This window comes from Gadus chalcogrammus, chromosome 23, assembly GCF_026213295.1.
Source record: "Gadus chalcogrammus isolate NIFS_2021 chromosome 23, NIFS_Gcha_1.0, whole genome shotgun sequence".
NCBI lineage: Eukaryota > Metazoa > Chordata > Actinopteri > Gadiformes > Gadidae > Gadus > Gadus chalcogrammus.
The window spans coordinates 15,356,860-15,381,401 of NC_079434.1; the positions used below are offsets into that span (position 1 = coordinate 15,356,860).

The 24,542-nt window shown below is 46.5% G+C and overlaps 2 protein-coding genes across 4 annotated transcripts in view; one reads left to right on the forward strand and one right to left on the reverse strand.

The window, feature by feature from the left end:
- Positions 1-7,068: 7,068 nt before the first annotated feature.
- Positions 7,069-11,020, reverse strand: cct5 (chaperonin containing TCP1, subunit 5 (epsilon)). The gene is made up of 11 exons (XM_056584031.1): positions 10,784-11,020; positions 10,290-10,350; positions 9,928-10,092; positions 9,131-9,329; positions 8,809-9,001; positions 8,580-8,729; positions 8,348-8,467; positions 8,037-8,222; positions 7,802-7,939; positions 7,489-7,669; positions 7,069-7,393 (listed from the first exon to the last, which is right to left on the reverse strand). Exons 1-11 carry the CDS (start codon positions 10,886-10,888, stop codon positions 7,266-7,268), a joined length of 1,626 nt encoding a protein of 541 aa, XP_056440006.1. The 5' UTR covers positions 10,889-11,020; the 3' UTR covers positions 7,069-7,265.
- Positions 11,021-11,234: 214 nt separating this feature from the next.
- The window catches only part of mtrr (5-methyltetrahydrofolate-homocysteine methyltransferase reductase), a 46,707-nt gene continuing 33,399 nt past the window's right edge, over positions 11,235-24,542 (forward strand). For 2 of the 3 annotated variants that reach the window (XM_056584029.1, XM_056584030.1), the window contains exons 1-12: positions 11,235-11,332; positions 12,196-12,340; positions 12,694-12,847; positions 13,306-13,423; positions 13,746-14,211; positions 14,370-14,483; positions 15,038-15,194; positions 15,946-16,034; positions 16,546-16,726; positions 20,857-20,899; positions 21,697-21,880; positions 22,657-22,775. In XM_056584029.1, coding sequence (XP_056440004.1) covers positions 12,197-12,340; positions 12,694-12,847; positions 13,306-13,423; positions 13,746-14,211; positions 14,370-14,483; positions 15,038-15,194; positions 15,946-16,034; positions 16,546-16,726; positions 20,857-20,899; positions 21,697-21,880; positions 22,657-22,775 — 1,769 coding nt within the window. In that variant the 5' untranslated portion in view covers positions 11,235-11,332; position 12,196. The other variant, XM_056584028.1, reaches the window with a different exon arrangement.

The window sequence follows — 24,542 nt, forward strand, 5'->3', positions numbered from 1 at the left end:
GCCGTTTTCAACTCTCATTTACTGCTTTACAGCTTTAAAGCTATCGCTCAAGCGTTTTTTCGCTCCAATCGCTTTATCGCTCATGTCTAATAGAAAGTGAATGGGTGTTTATCGCTCAAAACGCTTTACAGCTTTTGGTGTGAACGCACAGTTAGACATGACTCATGTCTAACTGTGCGTTCACACCAAAGGCCGTGTTCACATCTAGCGTTTTATGTAATAGGGAAAAGTTGAGCCGACCGTTTCTTCAACAAAAAGAAAAGCTGGCAGCGTTTTTTGCCCTACAAACGCAGAGAGCGTTTTTCTATCGCCTGTAGCAACAAACCCATTCTAGACCCGACGTTACTCGCCTACTATGTATCCAGGCTAGGGCCCATTAGACATGTCGTAGATCTCGACATGTTCTGTAATTACAACTATTAATCGCTCCAAGGGCACTTTCCCGAGTGATTTATCTGCCATTGTTTCTTGTTTTGACAGTTGAGAGTTTCCTTCGTGACAAAGTGTCAAAGTTCCGCTTGTGATTGGTCAGTTGCCCAAAAGACGCCCGACGTCGGCCGCTTTCTTCCTGAAAGTTGACCTTTTTCAACGCTCCGTATTGCAGAAAAAAACTCTGGGAGAGGCGTTTAAAAAAACGGCCGCGACTTTTCAAAAACGCTCTGCTCCATAGGAATATAATGTAAAACAAGTGCTGGCAGATTTGAAAAAATGCTAGATGTGAACACGGCCAAAAGCTGTAAAGCGTTTTGGAGCGAAAAAACGCTTGAGCGATAGCTTTAAAGCTGTAAAGCTGTAAATGAGAGTTGAAAACAGCTCAACTCTATGCAAATTAGCTAGTAGCGTTTCGGCTGTAAATGACCGCCAGCCATCGGAATCTAGATGTCTCTCGTCGGCGTGGATGGTCCCAGTAAACATACGCAAGAAAACGCAAGAGCGATATGACCTCTAAATATTTCATACAGCGTTGCGTTTTGAGCTATTTGGCGATTTTGCATCTTTTACTGCTTTTGGTGTGAATGCACAGTTAGTGTAACTGTTATGAATGTTATACATGAACTTCGCCACACAACCTAGCAAAATATGATTTCCGGGAAGCTTAACCGTCACTCGGACGCGGACATTAATGCCTCATTTCCACCGAACGGTTCGATGCGATCGGTGCGGCTCGGACCAGGGCGGCCGATTACCCACGACCAACGGGGTAATCAAACTAATTACTGTTTCCGTCGTTACAACGCCGTCAGCGTTACTGTACGTTAAATGCGGTGCGTTACCATGAATTGATTGAATAAACTGCGTAATCCGAACGCACCCCTGGCTCTAAACACAAACTGCAAGTGAGGAGACCGGGTGGATTGCCAACGAGATAAGAGATTATGATTGGCTAAGGCAGAATCATGCTTCATGGTAGCCAATCTGAGCCAGTGTTTTTACACACAAGCCAGGACATGCGCGCCACACACGCACACGCACACACCAAACAGATTCGATGAAGCAGCAAAAATGGCGAGTCCGGCCCAATCTGATGAAAAGTTGGCATTTTCTGTAGTATTCGGCAGATTTTCCACAGCCTTTGCCACCAGGCAAATTAAAATTCAGTTGGAAGTATATCAGGGCCTTGAATGGGCAGTTCAACCATCTAACACATTAAGGCCAAGAGAAAAGAGTGTAAAGAGAGTTATTCAGTTACTATCTCGGCTACTTTTTGGAACAAGTAGTGAGTAACTATAACTAATTACTTTTCTAAAGTAACGTTCCCGACACTGCCGTCGACGGACGGAGGTTGTGTGAACAAGGCACGTAACCGAGCCATCCTGGTCCAAGCCGCACCGATCGCACCAAACCGTTCGGTGGAAACGAGCTGAGACGCTCCTATTTTCAGTACTCCTCCGTTGGGATAGCAAGCGGTCTGAAAGGTTTCCGAAAAGGTGGAGCTACACATTGCCGTCACCTTTTTCTTTGGGCCATCGCACCCCCGTAAACCGAATTTAACGCTTACAAAATAAGAGAGTTGGGAAAGTCTGAAGTATGAAAGATAAAGACGTTATTATCAATTGCGAACAAGTAAGAATATTACATTACATGCGAGTTAGTTTGCAAAATAACCAAAGAACCACTCCCCAGACCTAAGCCTATATATGCTCCCTTCTGTCCATCCATCATCCATATGTCATTACCTCATCCAATGCATTCTTCCCTTATTTGGACGTTTTCTGTACTTACAGTACGCTCTTACACTGCTAACCTGTGCTCCCAAGTCCTCCTCTCGGCTCACAGACTGTATCTCATCATATATGGAAAATATTAGCAACACACAATAAACATTTCAAGCTGCTCCATCGGCAGAACACACTACTTCACCTCGGTTCTTTGCAGCCATAAGGGTAGCATACTGTAGCTGTTCTAGGGAGGACGGAGTGGTAACTGTCATAAAATATTGATTTTCAGCTGGCCTCAGCCCTTTACCACCTTGGAACCCTTGGGGTCATTCATTGCGACCTGAAGCCGGAGAACGTCATGATGACAGGAAAGGACACTCAAGTCAAAATCATCGACTTCGGCTTATCGATCCATGTGTCCCAGGCTAAAATTGGCCGCGATTTCGGGACCCTCTGGTACAGGTTAGTAACTGACAGCCATCCTGACTTGGTTGGTTCCTATTGGTTACTAATTAGAATGGTTGCTCCAATTTCCTATCTTTCTTTCATTTCAGATCTCCAGAGGTCATGCTGGGTTTACCATACACAGGCATGACTGATATGTGGTCCCTGGGTTGCCTGACAGCCGAATTGTTAATTGGCGACCCCATTTATCCCGGCTACACAGAGTATGATATGGTAACTCTAACAGCGTGTTTCAAAGTCAAAATACCAAAAACCTTTTACACTAAGACAGTGTCCAAATTACAAGTCTGAGTCTTTGTGGATCATTGGAAATATTTTTGAATGCCTGAACAATAATAATATTCTCCCTCATAATCCAAGTGTTGATTGCTAACAGGAAGGATGTGTTCACTTGTGTTTCAGTTGGCATACATCATACAGACCCATGGTGAGGTTCCTGATGCTATGCTGGAACAAGGCGTCAAAACTCCTTTGTGCTTCACCAAAGGATCGCTCTGGAGACTCAAGGTATCGCTATACGTGTCTGTCTGTCCACCTGTCTAACAGTATCTACGGGTCAATAGAAGTTAACCAAAACAGAGGCTATTTTCCAGACAAAACGGGAGTTTAGGAAGAGTACTATGATCAAGGTGCCCAAGAAGGACCGGCCCAGATCGTTCTTTTACACCTCCCTGGAGGAGGTTGTCGAGGTAGGTGTTGATCCAGTCACGCTGTAGATGGAAATGCATTGGCCATTTGTGTCCCATCTGCTTAATCATTTCACTTTTAACCTGAAGTCAGGATATCGGCCAGGCCAACCTATCCCGCCCAGCTTCAAGGACCTGTTGAAGAGGATGCTCCATGTGGATTGTGACCAGCGCATCACACCACGCGCACTGCTGAAGCATCCATTCTTCAGCTTCCCTGAGCCCACTATGGTCCAGCCCTGCAGCAGCTGCCCTGAGCCCAGTGTGGTCCAGCCCCACAACAGCTGCACTGAGCCCAGTGTGGACCAGCCCCGCAACAGCTGCCCTGAGCCCACTGTGGTCCAGCCCTGCAGCAGCTGCCCTGAGCCCAGTGTGGACCAGCCCAACAGCAGCTTCAGTGAGCCCAGTGTAGACCAGCCCCACAACAGCTGCCCTGAGCCCAGTGTGGACCAGCCCAACAGCAGCTTCAGTGAGCCCATGATGGTCCAGCCCTGCAGAAGCTGCACTGAGTCCATTGTGGACCAGCCTCACAGCAGCTATTCTGAGCCCATTGCGGTCCAGCCCTGCAGCAGCTGCACTGAGCCCATTGAGGTCCAGCCCTGCAGCAGCTGCACTGAGCCCAATGCGGTCCAGCCCTGCAGCAGCTGCACTGAGCCCATTGAGGTCCAGCCCTGTCAAAGCTGCTCTGACCCATTTGTGGACCAGCCTCACAGCAGCTGTTCTGAGCCTATTGTGGTCCAGCCCCACAACAGCTGTCCTGAGCCCAGTGTGGTCCAGCCCCACAACAGCTGCACTGAGCCCAGTGTGGTCCAGCCCCACAACAGCTGCCCTGAGCCCATTGTGGTCCTGCCCTGCAGCAGCTTCATTGAGCCCATGATGGTCCAGCCCTGCAGCAACTGTCCTGAGCCCAGTGTGGTCCAGCCCCACAACAGCTGCACTGAGCCCAGTGTGGTCCAGCCCCACAACAGCTGCCCTGAGCCCATTGTGGTCCTGCCCTGCAGCAGCTGCACTGAGCCCATTGATGTCCAGCCCGGCAGCAGCTTCATTGAGCCCATGATGGTCCAGCCCTGCAGCAGCTGTCCTGAGCCCACTGTGATCCAGCTTCACCGCAGCTGTCCTGAGCCCACTGTGGTCCAGCTTCACAGCAGCTGTCCTGAGCCCGCTGTGGACCAGCCCTGCAGCAGCTTCAGTGAGCCCATTGCGGTCCAGCCAAACAGCAGCTGTCCTGAGCCCACTGTGGACCAGCCCTGCAGCCTACCTGGGAGCCACACACCTTCTATGTCAGAAGAACAGAGGGAGGCCCCATTAGACAACACAGACAGTGGCAAAGGGTAGGTCGGCCATTCACTCTTCAATGCTTCCTAGATCCGCTATTGATTTGCTTCCTAATATTATGCTTTCAACAATCATTTGGTCCTGGGCTCATGCACTGCTTTATTGTCTTTTTTATCAGGATTTGTTGATGGAATTAAAATATATTAAAATCTTTTCTCTTGATTTTTTTTATTTGATAGCACTGCATCAATATCTACTGCTTCCCTTGGGGTTGCGGCGGAGACTGTGGAGGTCAAGCCAGCGGTAGCAGACATCCCACTAGGTTTGTCAGAAGTCTAAAGCCTTAGTCTACTCATGTTTGTATTTTATGCTAAAACATTAATGTCCTGTTTTGGTGTCATTTTCAGATTTCACCCAAAAGAAAAAGAAGAAACAGGGCAGAGCAAAGCGGTTCTTCAAGTCGGTTTTGGGATCCTTCTTCTGCCATGGGGACCAGGAGTGACAGATTCACACATGGACCAGCCCAACAGCCGCTGCTGGCCTGAGCCCCGTGTGGACCAGCCCAACAGTTGCTGCCCTGTAAGCAGCCTGGACCAGCAGCTGCCCTGCCCCGAGTGGACTACTACCCCAGCCCGGTGTGGACAACTGTCCTGAGCCCACTGTGGACTGCTGCGCTGAGCCCAGTGTAGACTACTACCCCAGCCCGGTGTGGACTACTGCCCTGAGCCCACTGTTGACTACTGCCCTGAGCCCACTGTGGACTGCTGCGCTGAGCCCAGTGTAGACTACTACCCCATCCCGGTGTGAACTACTGCCCTGAGCCCACTGTGGACTGCTGCGCTGAGCCCACTGTGGACTGCTGCGCTGACCCTAGTGTGGACTACTACCCCAGCCCGGTGTGGACTACTGCCCTGAGCCCACTGTGGACTGCTGCGCTGAGCCCAGTGTAGACTAATGCCCTGAGCCCACTGTGGACTACCTCAAAAGGCAGCTGCCGCCCTGAGCCCACTGTGGACCACCTGTTGCCCTGAGCCCACTGTGGACTACCCCAAGGGCTGCTGCGCTGAGCCCACTGTGGACTAATGCCCTGAGCCCACTGTGGACTACCTGCTGCCCTCAGCTCAATGTGGGCTACCTCAAAGGCAGCTGCCGCCCTGAGCCCACTGTGGACTATCCCAAGGGCTGCTGCCCTGAGCCCACTGTGGACTACCTGCTGCCCTGAGCCCACTGTTGACTACCCCAAGGGCTGCTGCCATGAGCCCACTGTGGAATACCCCAAGGGCTGCTGCCCTGAGCCCACTGTGGAATACCCCAAGGGCTGCTGCCCTGAGCCCACTGTGGACTACCCCAAGGGCTGCTGCCCTGAGCCCACTGTGGAATACCCCAAGGGCTGCTGCTGCCCTGAGTTCAATGTGAACTACCCCTAAGGCTGCTGCCCTGAGCCCACTGTGGACTAACCATGAGCCACTGTGGACTACCCATGAGACCACTGTGGACTATCCCAAAGGCTGCTGGCCTGAGCCCACTGTAAACTCCATTGGCAGATAAAACAGTCTGCATTTAACTGTAATAAACTCCAAGTCCGGGAAGCAAAATGTCTCAAGGTCAGTGGTGGTGCACCATGAGTTACAGACATATATGCACACACCGCCGCCTTTATCCTTACCGGAGTCAGCTGTTTGGTCCGCTCGGTTAACAGTCCGGCCTGCTAGCTCAATAGCAGGGATGTTCGGAATCAGCCAGGTTTTAGTGAAGACAAAGCACAGCCACGTATCCTGTTTGAATGTGAAGCCTCAGTCCGAGTTTGTCGATCTTGTTGACAATAGACTGGGCGTTCCCCAAACTGTGGACCACCCCAAAGTGATTTGTCAGGTTTGTCTTGGATTTTATTTTAAATATGACATTTTCTTTAAATGTGAAACTTTTAAGTTTTTATGCTGCCTTCTTGGCCAGGACTCCCTTGGAATTGGTACACATGTATGCACTAAACCCTTCCTGCACGCAGTAATTTACTTGTCTTTACATGAATTGATACTGCATCGTACCGTCACCTGTCTGGTATGTAGTATTTGATGGATTGAATGTGTTTTTACCTGGCTGCTGCAATAAAAGGTCCCCTAGTGGGTTCATTTTGATTTGAGCTATGCAACTGGCAATTTTCAAGATAACAGCAAATGGCTAATGCATGCTTTGAGACTGAAAGTAGGGATGCTGAAAATACATTCTACATGTTCAGGCATAAAAGCACAATTGGCTCATAAGAGATTTCCTAATTATATCAACAATGTATGGACAAATGATTAAGCTATGTTATTGTTCCAGGATTTGTGATGCATGGCAGATGAACTCAATAATATAAGCACATTTAAAAATCACTTTGCTAGACTGGTTTAATTATGTGCCATATGCCCTTGTATTTAGTGATCTGGGCATAATGAAAGCTTTCTTTTAAAATCAAGGGAGAATCACAATCATCACTTAGATTTTGGAAACAAACTTTAATGGTGACTTCAGAGCGACAACAGTATTTCATATCAAATGATAAATAGCGGTACGCAGTACGGTTTGAACATAGTGCTCGGGAAGTGCCAGAGACAGTTCTAGAGCATCTTAGAACAGGGGAGTGGTGGTGGGGGATCTAGAAACCTGCCAAGTCTTCTCGCACTCCTGGGCCTGGCCTTTATTCTTCAACCTCGCCTGGGCTTCGGATGTCGTCGATCTTCAAGATCATCTTAACCACCTGAGTGGCCAGAGAGATCTGCTGCTTCTTGCCAATCAGTGTCTCAATCACGTGTTGCTGTTTCATGTCTGTGGAGGAAGAAGTTTGGATTTAGTTTCAGTTCGTCTATAATTGGCAGTCACAATTTTGGAAAAAAAAAAGACAGATGAACCGGCTATCTTACCGTTGGTGTTAGCGTGCATGCAGTCGATGCCAAGGTGGGGCTTGTTCTCGGAGACCTGCTTGGCTCGGACCTCTGTCATGGTCTGGATGGGGTTCATTCCACTGTTCTCTGCCAGGGCCATAGGGATGACCTCGAGGGCATCGGCGAAGGCCCTCATGGCATACTGCTCCAGAGACGGACACTGAGGGGCAAAGGGTGGGCACTCAAGTTAGAGGGTGTGGTGCGTCCGAATAAACCAAACTGAATTTAACACTTGATTACAATATACCAAAACAGCATCACAATACAATTACTGTGCAACACGATGCAATACCTTATCTGCAGCCTTGTTGACAGCCAGGGCACATGCAATCTCAGATGCTCCACCTCCATACACGATGCGGTTGTCTCTGACCAAGTTGCGGATGACGCACAGAGCATCGTGGAGTGCACGCTTGGCTTCCTCGATGATCTAATGAACAAAAAAATAAAAAAAAATAAATAAATTGAAATGCTTTGTTCCACTATCCAAGTAAAGAAATAAGGAACAAAGGGAAAAACACGCCCACCATCTTGTTGCCCCCGCGAATGAAGATGGTCACGGCCCGGGAGTTCTTGCACTCCTCGATGACCAGCATGCGGTCCTTGGTGGTACCGAAGCAGATCTCCTTCACCACACCGGCCGCGCCCAGCTTCTCAGGTGTCAGCTCGCTGAAACGTGGAACAATACGCCCTCCGGTGGCGATGGCAATGAGCTACGGAAGAAAATAATTATAATGTAAGGTTAGCGACTCGACACAAGTCAAGACTGGGCACAATACGGGTGCTCAGTGATAACCACCTAAAAGCAGGTAAAAAAATGTTTGCACTTTTCCTGTACCTCAATCTCAGGCCCTCCGACCCAGCGCACTGCAGGCAGCTCATTCTGCAGTAGCAGATGGTTCGCCTCATCATCAAAGCCCCACTGACAGATAGCCAAGGTGGCCCCATTATCCTTCACCTATGCAACACCAAAACATTAAAAGTCAGTTCAGATGGTAAGACGCTCAGACAAACGTGGCAGTCACTCCATTCAACTTATGTTGGGAGGGCGTCGATGTAGCCACACTGACCTGCTTGATCATCTCCAAGAACTTTTCCTTCTCGTACTTCTGAAGTGCTCTGTAGTCCTCGACAGAGGTCACATCCAACTTATGCTTGGTCTTGGGCTTTGGGGGCTCAAACGGGCAGGTGAGGATAGCGATTTTTGTGTCTTTCAGAACCTGAAAGCAGAGATGACCAGCAATTAACATTATGGTCACATGATGGAAACCGTATCTCAGTCAGCATGGTTGATTGTACCTTTGGCATCTGCGGGTGGCTGAACTCTTTGTCCATGATGACTCCCTTAATGAGCTGCGTGTCCTCTAGTTTGCCTCCCACTTTGCCCTCCATCTTAATGAGCTCAAAGTCTACATCCTTTCTGTCCATGCTGGCCACAGTGAGGACAGCGTTCACTGCAATCTCAGCCATCTGTCTGTGGCACCGATTGATCCTGGAATACAACAGCCGATCATTATCCTGTCACTCTTCACTTTCATATTATTAAGAAAGAAGTGGCCCCAAATTATATATATTTTTTAATAATGCAAATTACAAAATCCACCATGTAGAGGGAACTCACACTTTGGATCCCAGAGTGGTCATGGCAGTCTGGATGAGTGGTTCTCTGTTGTTGGGATCAAAGGGGAAGGTCTCGCCAATCTTGTCCAGCTGCTTAATTGCAATGGCTGCCGCCTGATCGTACCCATCGGAGATACGAATGGGGTGGATCCCCCGGTCCAGGAGAAGCTCAGCCTGCTCAAGGAGAGCCCCAGCCAGCACTGTTGGTCGGGGACATATCTGAATCAATACCCCAGTATTGAGGACTACTTGCTCCCGCATTGGCTGAGAGCAGATGGCAGATCCCTAAATATATTGCCATCAGCTAGTCATGCTGGTGGTGGTATGATATGTCACCATTAAATGCTACTGGCTAGTTAGCTGAAGAAAGTTTTTTTATACACTCACTGAAGCATATTTTGTTTCATGCATCAAAAATGTGGAATTGTCGTACTAATGTCAAATGCTTTGTACATATTGGAGGTGTTCTATTGCGTTCTTTTGTAGAATAAAAAAACACATAATCTGCAAATGGTAACATATTATACAATACACATTTGAACATGAAAATCCCCTCCATAAAGTAGAAATGGCATTCTCAGGGCGACGGTAAATTATTTTCTTGGCCTTCATATAAATATGATAACTTGTAACTTTTGAAAACATCTCAAATATAAATTGTTTAAATTGATAAGTAGCCCTTTAACGAAAACACCAGCTTTTTCAAGCCCAAGAAATCCCAAGGATCACTTAACAATTAATTCACATGATTTTAGAAATTCGAAGGGCCTGCATGTTAAACACATTATTTTCCCTTACCAACAACTCCAGTTGTTCCATCACCAATCTCATCATCCTGTGACTTGGATAGCTCAACCATGAGCTTGGCAATCTGGTGGTCTACATCCATCATGCCGAGAATGGTGGCGCCGTCGTTGGTCACCGTCACTTCTCCATCACGGTCGACCATCATCTTGTCAAGGCCTATTCGAAGACGATTGTTTAATCACGGGTAAATCGTGTCAGGCATTCATTTCATGTTTGATTGAGAGAAAAAAAATTGTGTCAATGCGTCAGCAATAATTTAATCAGGCGCAGTTATTATAACGGGCCTGGTTGCTTGCAAATATCCACAGGGATAAGTATCCCTTTAATATAAATAGGCCTTAAGTTGTACCCACCGTTGGGGCCAAGGGACGTCTTGAGGGTGGAAGCCACAGCCTTGGCTGCCATGATGTGAGACTGCAAAACAACGTCAATGTGTCAATTAGCATTAGCGGTACCCCAAGACTTCACATCCTGCATGGTCATGGCAGTTAGTAGTTGGGTACCAACTAAGTCGGGATGCATTGACTGAATCAAGTCAGCAGGCGAATTTAATATGCATAAAAGACAAAGAAACCGGCAACGCCGCAGACAAGCACGGTCCAGACGTGAGGGAAAACATCTTGAAAAGCACATGGGCGGATGGGTTAGCATCCGTTAAGCTCCGAACTAACATACGCATTTCTCTGGAGCTGGCTGAAACGATGTAGATGGCCGGGGTTTGCGTGTTACTTAAGATGCATCATATAAATGGATATGGCCTGAAACGAACTAGGTTACTTTTCACAAATAATTCTGAGAAGCAGAGATCTATGTCGCACAGTGTGTAAAGCTAGCTAGCCCATTGTACCTTCAACGCGTCAAGGCCCGAGAGCCGTGTCTTCTTGTCCTGGTCCTTGATGATGATAAATGGCCTTCCATAGTCATCAAACGCCAGAGTCCCTAAACTCGACATGTTGCTGAAGGACTGAGACCCCGATGGAGTCGTGGAAAGTACAGATTATGATTTCTATGAGGAAAAAGTAGAGCGTGGCTTGGCTGCAAGTCACACGGGTCTGCCGGCGACTTCTGGAAGGATCTAGGGGCGGGGAGGGCGAGACCAAGTGAATTCCGGGAGACAAATCCCTAAGACATGTAAAACGGTTGGACTTTTAGAATAAATATGTCTGAATTAAAATTGTATGTGATGTATGTCCAGATATTAATTGAGTATGTGTATATTTTTAAACCCGTTCTGTAAGTACATTATGATATTGTGTTTATACAATGTGGTTGCATCCAATATCGTGCTATCGCGATCTTTAATCACAGTCTCGCAGTCCTATCGGCATCTAAACAACTCCCTGGGAATTCTGGGATTGACTGAAAGTTACTGAAAACCGGCAGTATCTTTTGACAGGTACATTGTCACATTTTCCTATTTGTTTTGAACCTCCTGTGGATCAACATGTCGTATTGTAATCGATGTTTACATATCGCCTCAGATCAATGATGATCCCATTGGCAGACAATGTCTTCGACACTTCCAATTGCTTCTATAAGCTATACATTTTTTATTTGGGCAGTTTAATCATTATAGTCTAGAAAATGTGTATTTTATTAAGTCCTCGATTTCTCATTAATGTAGACTAGAAGTTGCTTGGCTCTCCGAGCCCACGTGTTCTGTGACTGATGTAACATCCGGGAGTGGCTGTGTTGATGTCAAAAGAGGATGCTTTAAAACGTTATCAATATCAACTCTTAACCCTTTTTTGATTACTCTCCGGTTTGAGCATTATTTTGGTGAGGGGACTTTTAATAAATATGTGTGTGTAGGCCTATATATGTCTACATTTTATTCGACATGTATGCTTTTATGCTGCTTAGCCTAACAAGCACATCGACTTTGAACTCTGTGAAGATTGAATACATTCATTCATCATAATTTCAAAAAGCCACACATTAATATCGTTTTTGTGTTGGTATAAATTATTTGGACATATATCTATCTGTTAAGTACAACCCCTTTGTAAATAAAACTAAACTCATGTGGTTAACAGCTCGAATAGATTAGGAGTTGATAATAGTAGCTTTAGTAAATAAACAATTTAGTAAATAGTATTGTAGCATTTTCATTTGAGCATATTTTGTGAGTCAAACGTACCAACGGAACGCATTCCACCGGACCACACGTTAACCCTACAAAGAATGGGACCATAGGCTAAAATGCGAAGCAAACCTTTAAAAAAAGGCTAACAAGTATTGCATTGATCTTTCTCCCAGAATGCCATGTGAAAAGCAGCCCCGGTTCTTGATTCTTTACGGTTCTCAGAAGGGGCAAGCTCAGTCCATTGCTGAGGGGATAGCCGATGAGGCAGCCGAGCATGGGCTGGTGGCGGAAATCAGCTGCTTAAGTCGGCATGAAGAGGTAAGTAGCCCTCACACTGCCTGCATGCTGCATCACTCTGCTTGCAAGCAATCCTTAATGTTACTAGTTTTACCTTGAATATGTAAATACAATGCAATGCAATTCATGTGCAACATCTTTGTAAGCACACACATGGAAGCAAAGAACAACAACTAACATATTGACATTGACATGGTTTGTGTTGAAAGATGCAATGACCTTTGAGTGTGTAAGCATACCATCCAAAGAGAAAAAATGGTTATTATTAGGTTATTACCTAATCGGTCACAATCGCCAAACATAGTGTAGGCCTATGACAATACAGCTGCATTGCAAATTCACCTGATTACTGATCAGATACATCCTTTTGACAGTACCGTTTGGAGAGGGAGAGTGCTCCTGTGGTCTTCATAGTGTCTACTACAGGAGATGGAGAGCCACCCGACACCACACTTAAATTTGTGAAGACCATCAGGGCGAAGACCCTGCCCAGTGACTTCCTTAAAAACCTTCACTATGCACTCTTGGGTAAAGACAAGTTCATGCAGGGCTAAGCCTATGTTCAGTTTATATTTATTTCCAATTAAAGTGTATGCGTGTGTTTGTACTTACATGTATATATATATTTAATATGCTGTTCAATACATATATACTTTCAATCTAATATTTGGCTTACAGGACCACAAGTGTGTGTAATTGTGAGTTATTACCATTACAAGAGATTATCCCTGTCTTTAACAAGCAAATATATACTTACATACGTGTACATAGGTTTCAGTAGCCATCAGATTAGGTTATAAAATAGTGTTCCCTCAAATGTATGTGGCAAATGCTGTTCACACCTATAGATCCAAAACCACTCTAATAGGGGTGATCCAAAGATAGAGCATTTCCTGGAACAATTGTACTGGTATATTCCCTTCATGCAGGTAGGCGTACCCCTCTCAATGTTCAAGTGTCCTATTTTTTGCCCCGGCCCACTGTAGCTTTAGGAGACACAAACTATGCAAATTTCTGCAACTGCGGGAAAACCATTGACAAGCGGCTACAGGAACTCGGAGCCAATCATTTCTATGCAACTGGACACGCAGACGACGGAACAGGGTAAGTTGTGGAGAAAATGGCAGGTGACTGATTACTTATGTATACGGCTGATTCGTGGTCACGTCTCTACATTTACATTCAGGGCATTTAGCAGATGCTTTTATTCCAAGTGACCTACACAGGTTCATACATACATTCACATACCGACAGTGGAGTCAAACCCTGCAAGGCGACAGCGGCAGAAATTGGGGTTGGGTGGCTGGGGAACGAAGTAGTAACCTTCCGGGTTACAATTCCACCCGCTGTACCTCCTGAGCCAAGCTGGCCTCTGCGATTTTTGATTGATTGTGGCTGCTTGTGGCTGCGTCTGTTGTTTTTAAAGGCTGGAGGTCGTGTTGGATCCCTGGATAGAAGGAGTGTGGGACGCGATCAAAGCCGCCTTATCAAAGATGTCATCCAGCAGTCATCCGCCACTCAAAGAAACCCTCAGTGACATGACCAAGGAGAACCCCGCCCCCACATCTCCACCACATGTGGAACTGAATCGCCTGAGTCTTGCAGACAACAAGACCCCAGACTCAATCAAAGCGCCGTTCGACTCAGACTCTAAATTGACGTTAGGCGGTTTGCCATCCACGGAGGTCACGGGGTTGAGCTCTGAGTCGGACGTGGCTGCTGCTAAATCGGCGCAGGAAGCACAGACCGACCAGGTCAGAGAGGAGTGTGTAGTGGCTGAACCCTCATTGACATATTCCCTGCCACCGCTCTCACAGTCCTCCCTCAACGTTCCCGCATTGCCACCTCCCTACCTGGAGGTCACACTGCTGCTGGAGGACAAGGCAGAGAAGGTAAGTGGTTCTGTTCAATAAACAGTCAGATTGACAGGTGTTCTGTCCATCAGATTGTTCTTTCTATCAGTCTTTTAGGCATTTCACAAGGCCTTGTACAAGCAACGACTGTCCTGTTTTTGTCGCTTACCTGTCCTTTTCTCCGTTAAACCTTACAGTTTAATTCATCATTGCATACCGAGACGTTTTATGAAGTGCCTGTAACCAACGCCGTTCAGATGACGAGAGGAGATTCAGTTAAGAAGGCTCTATTGCTAGAGTTGGATATCTCTGTAAGTATAACTCTAACTTCAAATGAAAAAAGGTGGCCCTTTTGTTCTTAAAGTAGTGTTAGATATACGCAAATCATGTATCTGGCTCCTTTTATTGCGGGCAGATGTTTTTTTTGTTATTATAGCGCAGCTTCATTAAAGTAAAGTGATTTCGATTTTTGGAGGTAATTAGAAAACGCTGCAGTGGTTTGAGACAAAGAATGATTGGCTGTACCTACTCAGTCATATTCAATCATATTCCTATTACTAATAAGTGTGAGTACGTTTTCCTTTTGAACTGTCAAGCCGACAATCTGCAGCTGTTGCATGGCAACTGCGGCACCTCCTGCACCCCCGTCATGAAGTTTAGTTTATTTCGTCAACTTGAGTCAACTCGGATATTGTTCAAGTTGTATAATGAAGGAAGTGCACTCAAATGTGTATTCTTTTCCTTCTTTTTTTTTGTCACTTGCATCAAAAAGATGATTCCCTTAAAAATAGAGAGGATCTATACAAGAATAAAGGCCAAGCGTGTGTTTCAAACATTCATTGTTAAAATGAAATCCTTTCTTAAGGCCCATCCGACGATGACCTACATGCCGGGGGACTCGTTTGACGTCCTGTGTCCGAACAGAGCGTCTGAGGTGGACGCTGTCCTCCTACGGTTGGGCCTGCAAGACCAGAAACACCAACGCGTTCAGCTGGCTGTGCGGAGAGACACCCAGAAAAGAGGTTAAATACAGCCTTTTTTATTAAAGTGTATGTAATTTGAAGTTTGGTGGAAGAATGAATTTACATGATTCATAAAATGTCACACAGCTTCCTCCTCCCCCCCCCATCAAGCAATTTAATATCTTGTCAAAATAACGCTTTTGGTTTAATATTTTCTGTCTGACAGTATAATCTGGGTCTGGGTTGTTCTCTTCGTGAATAGTGCCAATCATGTCGCACAGAAGTAACACCTCTTGTTCTGTGGTTTAAGGCAACAACAAAATGAAATGTCACATTTTTGTTGTTTGTTACTCTCTTTTACCATCTATTTAATGAAAGTAATTGTATAACTAAGTGAATGTGTGCCAGCCTAACATTATGACCAACGTTAAACTGCTGGGGCCTGATCTATTTTGACACCAGGCAGTAAGCAACTCCCACCAGCCATCCAATCACATCATTTTCCCCAGCCCCAATGTCCAGTTCTTGGAACTGTGGCCCATTAAGGGAGCAAGATGGGCCCCGGGTTCCATTCCATGTGTCCTCTGACGCTTATCTTGTCCTGCCCCAAATCTCTCATCCCCATCTCATGCGCCAGCCGCTGGGTGATGCAAACTTTTTAATACATGCCTTCCTCCAACCGACCACATCTTGAAATTCAAACTGCATTCAAATGAATGCCTGACCTTGTGGTTATATATTCATATGCTGGTGAACATTAGCTTCTATCTTGTGCTGAATCTTTTTTTACTTCTTCACTCCTTGGCTCCAGGTGCTCAGACACCGCCACACGTTCCTGATAACTGTACTGTGCAATATCTGCTCACGTGGTGCCTGGAAATCAGAAGTGTTCCCAAGAAGGTTAGTTAAGCTTTGTTCCCTTCTTTGGGACTACTTGGCTACTTGCAATTTCCACGATTATGTTACTCGTATTATTTAGTTTGGGTTCTTAACAATTGAAGTAAATATTCATCCAGCCTTCATGTTCAAAACTGATCATGATATACAATATTATTTTGCTCTGAAGTGGTTAAGGCTGAATCTCACAAATTGAAAGATTGGTCTGATGTAGTAAAATATCTTATGTCCCAATGAATTGGGGGAAATTGCGTGCTTGCTTTAATCAAGCAGGAGCTTGATTTTGGGATAGGATTTCAACAGCCAAAATATTGTAACTTTTATGCCTTACCGAATGCTATAGCTCATTTTATGCATATTTTGTATTTGTATGTAGTGATTTGTATGTTTATTGCTTGTTTGTTCTGTGTGCCGAATGTCGAATGTTTATCTTTAGTAAACTGAATATATTTGTAATCTAAAACACATCTCCATCTAAATATATTCACTTTAATGCTTGACCGCCTATGAATAGGCCTTTCTGCGGGCCCTGGTGGACTGCGCAGGGGACAGTCGGCAGAAGAGGAGGCTACAGGAGCTATGCAGCAAGCAGGGCTCTGCAGACTACAACAGGTTCATCAGAGACTCGTCCCTCTGTCTGCCGGAGCTGCTGACAGAGTTCTCCTCCTGCACGCCTCCTCTGAGCCTCCTCATAGGTGAGGAAGCCCACCATTTATCCCCTCGTACCATATTAAACATTGTCATGTTTGTTAGTCTCCTAATATGGATTTAAGGTGTGTGTGCGTGTGCTGGCGTGTGCGTGTGCGTGTGCTGCATACATAATGCATGTTGACGGGGAAAGATGTGATACTGGTGAGTTCATTAAATTAGCCCAACCCACCCGCTGAGATGATGACAACAAGAAAGTAGACTCCATGTGGATGAAATTGTGATCGTTTCTTTAGAATTTCTTTTTGATGGATTAATACTCAGTCAGTTTTGAATTAACTTTTCCGGTGGTGTTCTCTCGCCTACCCGCTCTTTGTCTTCATCCGGCGTGGTCACAGCTGTTCCACCTCCGCTGTTGTACAGCAGCAGCCGGAACAAATGAAAGCAACACAGAGGGCCTTTCCCGAAGACCTTGCTCTGGAAAATATCTCAGTTCAGGCTTTACGGCGCTGACAGTGGATGTGAACAGGACGAGCCAGCACCGCAAAGCATCAGGAAGTTCTTGAATTATTTAGTGATCAGTCTTATTTATAGTCCGGGTTCCTGCCTTAAGCTAATAACACTGAGCTTGACAAGGCAAGTGTCTTCAGTGATAATTATGATTGACATAGGTGGAAGGTGGTGAAATGATGGCTTTTGGCCAGGAGGACGCCTGGGTGTAGGATATTGGTGTCAGTTACACATCATCATGTACCTCACATATCCCCCAGGTTATGTCAATTAAGTCCTAGCGCACATTCCTTTCCATATTTTTTCTTCCACTTGAAAATACTGTCAGTGGCCACTAGGGGTCAACCTATCTCTAGTTGACTTTTGTGTGTGTGTGTGTGTGTGTGTGTGTGTGTGTGTGTGTGTGTGTGTGTGTGTGTGTGTGTGTGTGTGTGTGTGTGTGTGTGTGTGTGTGTGTGTGTGTGTGTGTGTGTGTGTGTGTGTGTGTGTGTCCCCGTGTCCATTATGTTACATAAAATTCATGGACCATTTTTATGTCAGTGGTTTCAAAGAAATGTCACTTGCAGATCAATGCCGGTTTTAGTGCTGGACTTAAGAGTTTTATGTTTGTTTGACTCTTGGGCCTATCTTTTATTAGGGATCTATAATGAGATAGTTGTAATAAAGGGCTAAAACATTGTATTCAGTACTTAAACCCCTCCCCATGTAAAGTTTGATCAGACTGCAGAATGCGGTTGAAACCCTTGAACCAGCAACACGATTGCTTGTTCTATACTCCACAATCTCTCGACAATGCTGTTAGTGTCTATTGGCACCTTGTTGCGTGGTTGATACCACTGTGGGTGGCTGAGTATGTATAGTGGTATTTTAAAGTAGAGCTGGCAAAAGCACTCTCCGTGACCCGGTGGTTTGAAAAGCGCTGTATAGTACGAAGGGAGTTTGCAGTTAGTTCTGGTCGCCGCTGCAAGCTTGTACACATGGTTGGACTCTTGGGCTTACCTCGGCACCGTGCATCATTAGTCTCATCGCTACTTCAACCCTCCAACTCAAATATTTATATACGAGGCGATAAAGGTTTCCATCACTTCATTAGATAGTCATCGAGTATGGATCTAATACGCTCAGGCCGAGAACTACTAGACAGTGAAATTAGCTGGATACTATTATGTAGAAGTTCAATTATAAAAAAAAACGAAAAAAGAGCTGTGTCACACTACCAGGCCTTCCCGATGTTGGATAACCTCTGTCACCTCACTTGCACACTGCAGCACCTTCCTCCATTCCCCCCCAAACCCCCTCCCCTCTCCCCCCTTTCCATTGTCCTATCGCAGAGGTGAACCAATGCAGAATTGGCGTTCAGGACCTCCTCTTCCTCTGCTGCTGGGCTCCGCAGGGCAACAGCTGTTGGGTGCAAGGCTGACGTCGGGGTGTAGCGGGGGGCGCCGGAGCCGGGGTGACTTTTCATCGGGGGGGGGGGGGGGGGGGGGCAGGCTCACTTTCCCCAAGGACACCGAGCACGGAGGGTCATCCAGGAGACGTGGGTTAATGGCCAGGGCTGACCCTGCGTGTGACCATCGCGGTATGTTAGCGGGTCACCGGGCGCGTTTGTGCTTCATTAGCCTGAGCCGTAAGGCACGGGGTATTTTTGCTGACCAGTGTTCACTCAGGTATATGCATCCCCCCCCCCCCCCCCCCCCTCAACCCCATCCCAACCCAACCGTAAATAGTAAGGGCGAGGAGGCGTGCACGTCCAGATGTCCGCGGCCAGATGCCAGTCAGGTGTGAACGGGAAAAGCGTTAGGTGTGAGATAGGGATTAAATATCTGCCTTGGACGGGATCTGCAGCCACCGCCGCGTTGTCATGTTTCATGGGGTTTTGTCGCATAAAAATGTGGTCAGTGTTGTTCACGTACCATCACTGGGGAACGGAGTCTTTTTTTCAAGCTCACGCTTTTCATTTCTACTCCCAACAGAGGCTTGGATGACACTGCCTTTGGGCTAGTTTAATCCTTTATAGTATCCTTTATAGATGAAAGAATATTACACCTTCTGGAAAAGGTGTGAAGATATACATCTATGTCTATATAGATGTCTACACATCTATCATTGATAGAGATGTATAGAGAGATATATAGGTGGATTTGTAGATTTGTAAGATAGTTATTACTGAATCGTATTCAGATGTAGAACGAAGTACCTAAGTGCTCATGTTTTGCAGTCAAAATGAATACCACGTATGTGAATGTCCCAAATGGGTCATTTCAAAGGCTGTTTCAAATGATTGCCATTTTACGTCTTTGAATATAGTCTGACTCTACCCCTACTGATCACCAGTGCGCTGATGCAGACCGGTGATGGATGGCTCTCCATTACTTTGTGTTGCTCAGTGCGAACAAGTTGCTGCTCTGCATTCTGCCTGAAGTTAACAAGCACGCCACGTGGCAAGCTGCTCTGCAAAAGTGTCTGTTTTTCACCCTGTAGCACTATTCTGGACGATGGTGGGATTGGTTGTCCAGAGAGATTTCGTTCTTTCAAGATGCCTTGATGCCTTGGAGCCTTGTTTGTGGTTTTATAACAAAACATCGACCACTCATTATAAATAAATTAGTGGTCTTGGAAGTTGGATTAGAAATGCAAAAAAGGGATTTTTCCCTTGGTGTTGATGCATACCTTGCGGGCCTTCTTAGCAGACAACCTTCTGTGTTTTTCTACACTCTTATCTTACCTTGGATCTCGGTATAAACAGTTGAAGCCCTTCCTTTCCACAAGTGCGAGATGGATGGGTTAGTCACTCACCAGGGTACTTGTTCAATTAGTGAATGAAAGTTCAAGTTAAAATACAGTCATCCCAACCGCGTAACATCACAACGTGCTGTGAACTTCTGACATTTTGTAGCTTAAAATGAACTATCCTTTATCCTTTTAAAAAATGACCACATGGGAATTTTTATCTGGCCAACCATTATACACCTTTCGTTTAAATCCTTCCAGCAAAATGTGGCCCAAAGCCATAATTTATCAAACACATCTGCAAGAGGGCGAGAAAGAATGTGTGCTTCACGTGTCAAAGTGGGTATCTACCCGTGTAACGCCCTGAACTGTTTAGGTGTCAGCGAAGGAGAGAAGGGATTTAATACAGCTGGCAGTCTTCCTAAAGGCCTTAGTGAACAGAAAAAAAAACAGCTTTATACATATGGCATGACTATACTATAAACAGTTTTGTTTATCATTGAGTAATTATTAGCAGACGGAGCATAACAAATTGGATAAGACTGTTTTTCTTGCACTTGACTTTGACTCCCTTGAAATCGGGCTTTAGTGCAGGGGAGGGGGGGGTGGGAGGATTATACATATTTCTCATGTGCTGCCATTTCTATAGGTGTGCAGCAGGGACTGAATGCTGCTGAGAAACAGGCCACCTACACGGTTCGACATTGCAAGAAGGTCTGTTACCCACGGGACAGACGTATGAACACTTGGGATTCAGTCGCCCCGATGTAAATATAGAAGCGCGTCCTCCAAATGCGCCTCAGGGTGATGGCCGCTGGTCGGGAGTGAGGTTGAAATTAGGAATCTGTTCTTGGCGCTCTCCTGTCTGTTATTAATTCTTCGATGTTGCCTAACGACTCATGATGATGTATGCCGGGGCTTGTGCTTCATATTTCAGAGCATCTGCCGAAACTGCAGCCTAGGCCGTATTCAGCAGCCAGGTAAGTTGATGATGGGCATCCATTTGTAATAGCGTCTTTTCTTTTTTAGATTTTAGGCTATCCATAACTAAGCACGATGGAAAGCACTATGAATATGGGGAGGTCTGCTTTGAATTGCAGCACAGCGGTGGTGGTACAGCAGGTTCCACCATTACGTTGGCTTTGAAAAAAGTCTTGCGTCACACGGATCTTAAGTGCATCCAAAGCACTGTCAGAATTCTCCCAGCGCCCCTCATTAGCTCGCTCTCCTCTCTTGCGCTCGTATTTTAAGAGAGCGGTAGCCGAGATTCAAGGGGAGGGATGGGGGTGACTCGTAGTTTATCAGATCAGGTGGTGAGACACTGGGCCTGCATTATTGATGCTGTGGTCAATGGACGCCCCCAGTGGATCTCTGAGAGTGAGGGATGAGGCCACCCGAGAGTGCTTCCTCTTGTAATGAGAACCTGGGCGAGAGAGGCAGGGAGACGGTGGGAGAGACACAGGAAGAAGGTGGGAGGGCCCGACCAGTTGTATCTCTTAAGTGGGAACAAATTGACCGGCGTTTGTTTTGGAAGTATCGTCTGGTGTGTCGGCCGCCATCCTGTTGTCTTTCGTCCTCCCTGGACGACATCTAGGGGGGGATGTCACGTGCATGTGTGTGTGTGATTTCTTTTAAACTTTTTACAGAAGCCTTCGGGAGGTTGTTTTCCGAATTGACCTCTTCATTTCATCCTCTATTTTTGTGCTTTATATATATATATATACATGGCTGTCACCCATAACACACACCTGGGGACATCCTTCTCTCTCTGATTTAGCTCCACTCTCAGACACCCCGGGAGGCTGCGTTTCATCTTCACCGTGGTGGAGCTCCCAGCATGCCCCGGGCGACCCAAGGGCCGGCGGGGTCTGTGCAGCGGCTGGCTGGCGGACCTGGTCGCCCCCGTCCTGGTGCGTCCCGGGACCGACGAGTCATCATGTGGCCAAGCCCAGCTGCCACAGGTAAGAAGTGAAACGACAGAGGCAGAAGCGCGTAGGACTGAGAGTGCTCATCGGGCATTCGATGCGTGCCGGACCACTGGCCCGGGACCTTATTTCCATGTGGGCAGATTGGGTGGATGCAGAGGGCCCAGAGAGGCTGTTACGTCAGCGGTGCTTTTGGCTTAAGGCCCCATGCAATCTAAAACCAGACGCTTCGTTGCTTTAGGCTTGCAGATTCTGGACATTGTTGTTTTCTCCGTGCTCGCTCTCTCCCACCTACTCTTCAGCCAACGCTGTAGTCTCTCGACCAGGTCAGAAAAATACAGACGCATGCAGTTTTTAGTTCGTATTGTCTTCCATTAATGACATTCTTAAGAGGCCCTCTGGTGAATTATGTCTGGAGAATGCCAGACATTGTGTGTTCAGTGGTATTTCTAGTGAACCAAAAAAAAAAGAAAACGTGTACTGAAATGCCTAGGCCAATGGCATTAGAATAAGGAAAATGCCATCGCTTTTGTCTTTGCCTTCATTTCAGCTTCTTTACTTTCTTTATGAAGAAAAAACCTCAAGATTTCCTTCTCGCACATCATTCCAAAGGGAAATCTAAGCTGTTGTTTTGCATGGTTGAATAATAAACAGCAGTGTGAACCAAGCGTTCTGGCTCTAGGTTTGCCATCAGTGCTGGTCAGGTAAGCCATTAGTAAAGGCTTTTGCATTAATGGAATAGTATGGATTCTGGATGATCACGGTAATGGGTCTCATTAGTCTAAACGCTCTCCAATGATCTCCGACCGTAGATCCACGTGAGAATGCGACCGAGCGGGACCTTCCACGCCCCCACGGACCCCACCGCGCCCCTGATCATGGTGGGACCGGGGACAGGGTTGGCCCCCTTCCTCGGCTTCCTGCAGCAAAGGTACCCCAACTCATACCCCCACACCACACTCTCCACACTACACACTCCACACTCCACACCCGATCGATGGAAATAGGTTTTTTATTTATCCCCCAGTGGAAATAAAGGCGAAACGGCAGCACACATAAGCACATGGGCAATGTGCAAATTAACAAAACCATCAGATAAAATCGCTAATTCAGACAAAAATAATGCGGTCCCAGAAGATAGCAGTAGTTGCACGGTACCATTCCTGTGGTGAGGGTTGTTATGTTTGTTAATTTCTGACTTTTTTTTGTGTGGGCTTATTTTAGTTCCACATTAAATACATGAAAAGTTGTCCACTTAATTAACAAAAGGATACGATAGTTGGCTGCCGATCTGGCAGGTGCTGTATTCTTTATAATGTAGCGACGCAGTGGACAACATTTTCAGCTGAAAGCAGGCGTTGAAAAGTTCACCGCGCGAAGGCGGACGGTAAGCAAGCACCAGCACCAGAGCCAAAGAGAATTATTCCAGCGTGAAATCCAATATCATTGGATGACAACTTGAACATCCAAACACTGAAGCGGGGCCCTTGAGTGCAGCTTGTTGTACTTAAGCCTTCTTCCCTCACAGACGGTCTTGCATAACGGCACGTCTAGGTCAAGTAGGTTCCACCGGTTTATCTGCCCGGCGCGGCTGCCATCACATCAGGGATCGTTTCAGAAGCTCCGCGTCTCCTCTATGGGAATAAACCCGGGATCACCCCCTCCATCAATTCCCGTGTCGGGGCTTCAGAGCGCAGTGGTCGGAGCGCGGGGTCAAACTCGAGCACAGATGAATATTGATTCAAACGTAAAGACTTCAGCGGGCGACGAGGCAAGCGGTTAATGTAAATCATTACCAGCAGTTGTGGAGGAGTTTGAGCGGGCGTATCGACTGTGGGCCGCGACCCCCCCCCAACCCTCCTCCTATTGGACCAGGTCGTGGCCTCATCTGACTGAGACGTGGAATGTTGGATGACTAGATATGTGTTCAAGTACATTGGATTACTTTGTTTGATAAAAACGTGTACATCTTAAACCTGTACGACGGTTTACATCTTAACCACACACCGCGTGGGAGACTGATACCGGCCAGGATCACATGAGGTCAGGTAGCTCGACCACTTTTTTCTCTCTGAGTGAGTGAGTTTGGAGACCCCAAAAAAATCCTCTTAGCTTCTAAAAGTAAATTCCCGTGACCCCCGTTGAGAAGCTCTTGACACTCGTTGCCCGTGTCATTGAGAGAGCGATCACGGCTTCCTGGTGACGACCGTGACGCCAGAGGGGAATTGCACGTCTTCGGAAAGCTCTCCACTCACTTACTCACTTACCAGAAGGAGCTGTCGGGTCATCTCCGGGTCAGAACGGAGCGCTTGGAACCGTGGCTTCCGGGCAATATCCTATGCCACCGCTGACACGATCAGGAAGTGACCCGGTCATGCTGCTAGAGTGCCTATCTGCCGCAATCAGCGGCAGAGATCAAAGACGTGCCACAGGGACACCCGTACCTGGGTGGACGTGGGAGTGGCGCGGACAGATACCGGTACAGCTCTTGGTCATCACACCGGTACCCATATATTACTGTCCAAATCTGATAGACTGACTTTTCTCATTAAAAGTTTTTCGGATTTTTCTCATTTTAGCATGGATAAAATATTCCAAACCTAGCCAAGTGTAACTTTTTTCTTAACAGAGGCCAGTAATTATGCATGTCCTTGGCGGTGAAATAACATTGAATACAATTTTTTGGCTTTATTCAAAA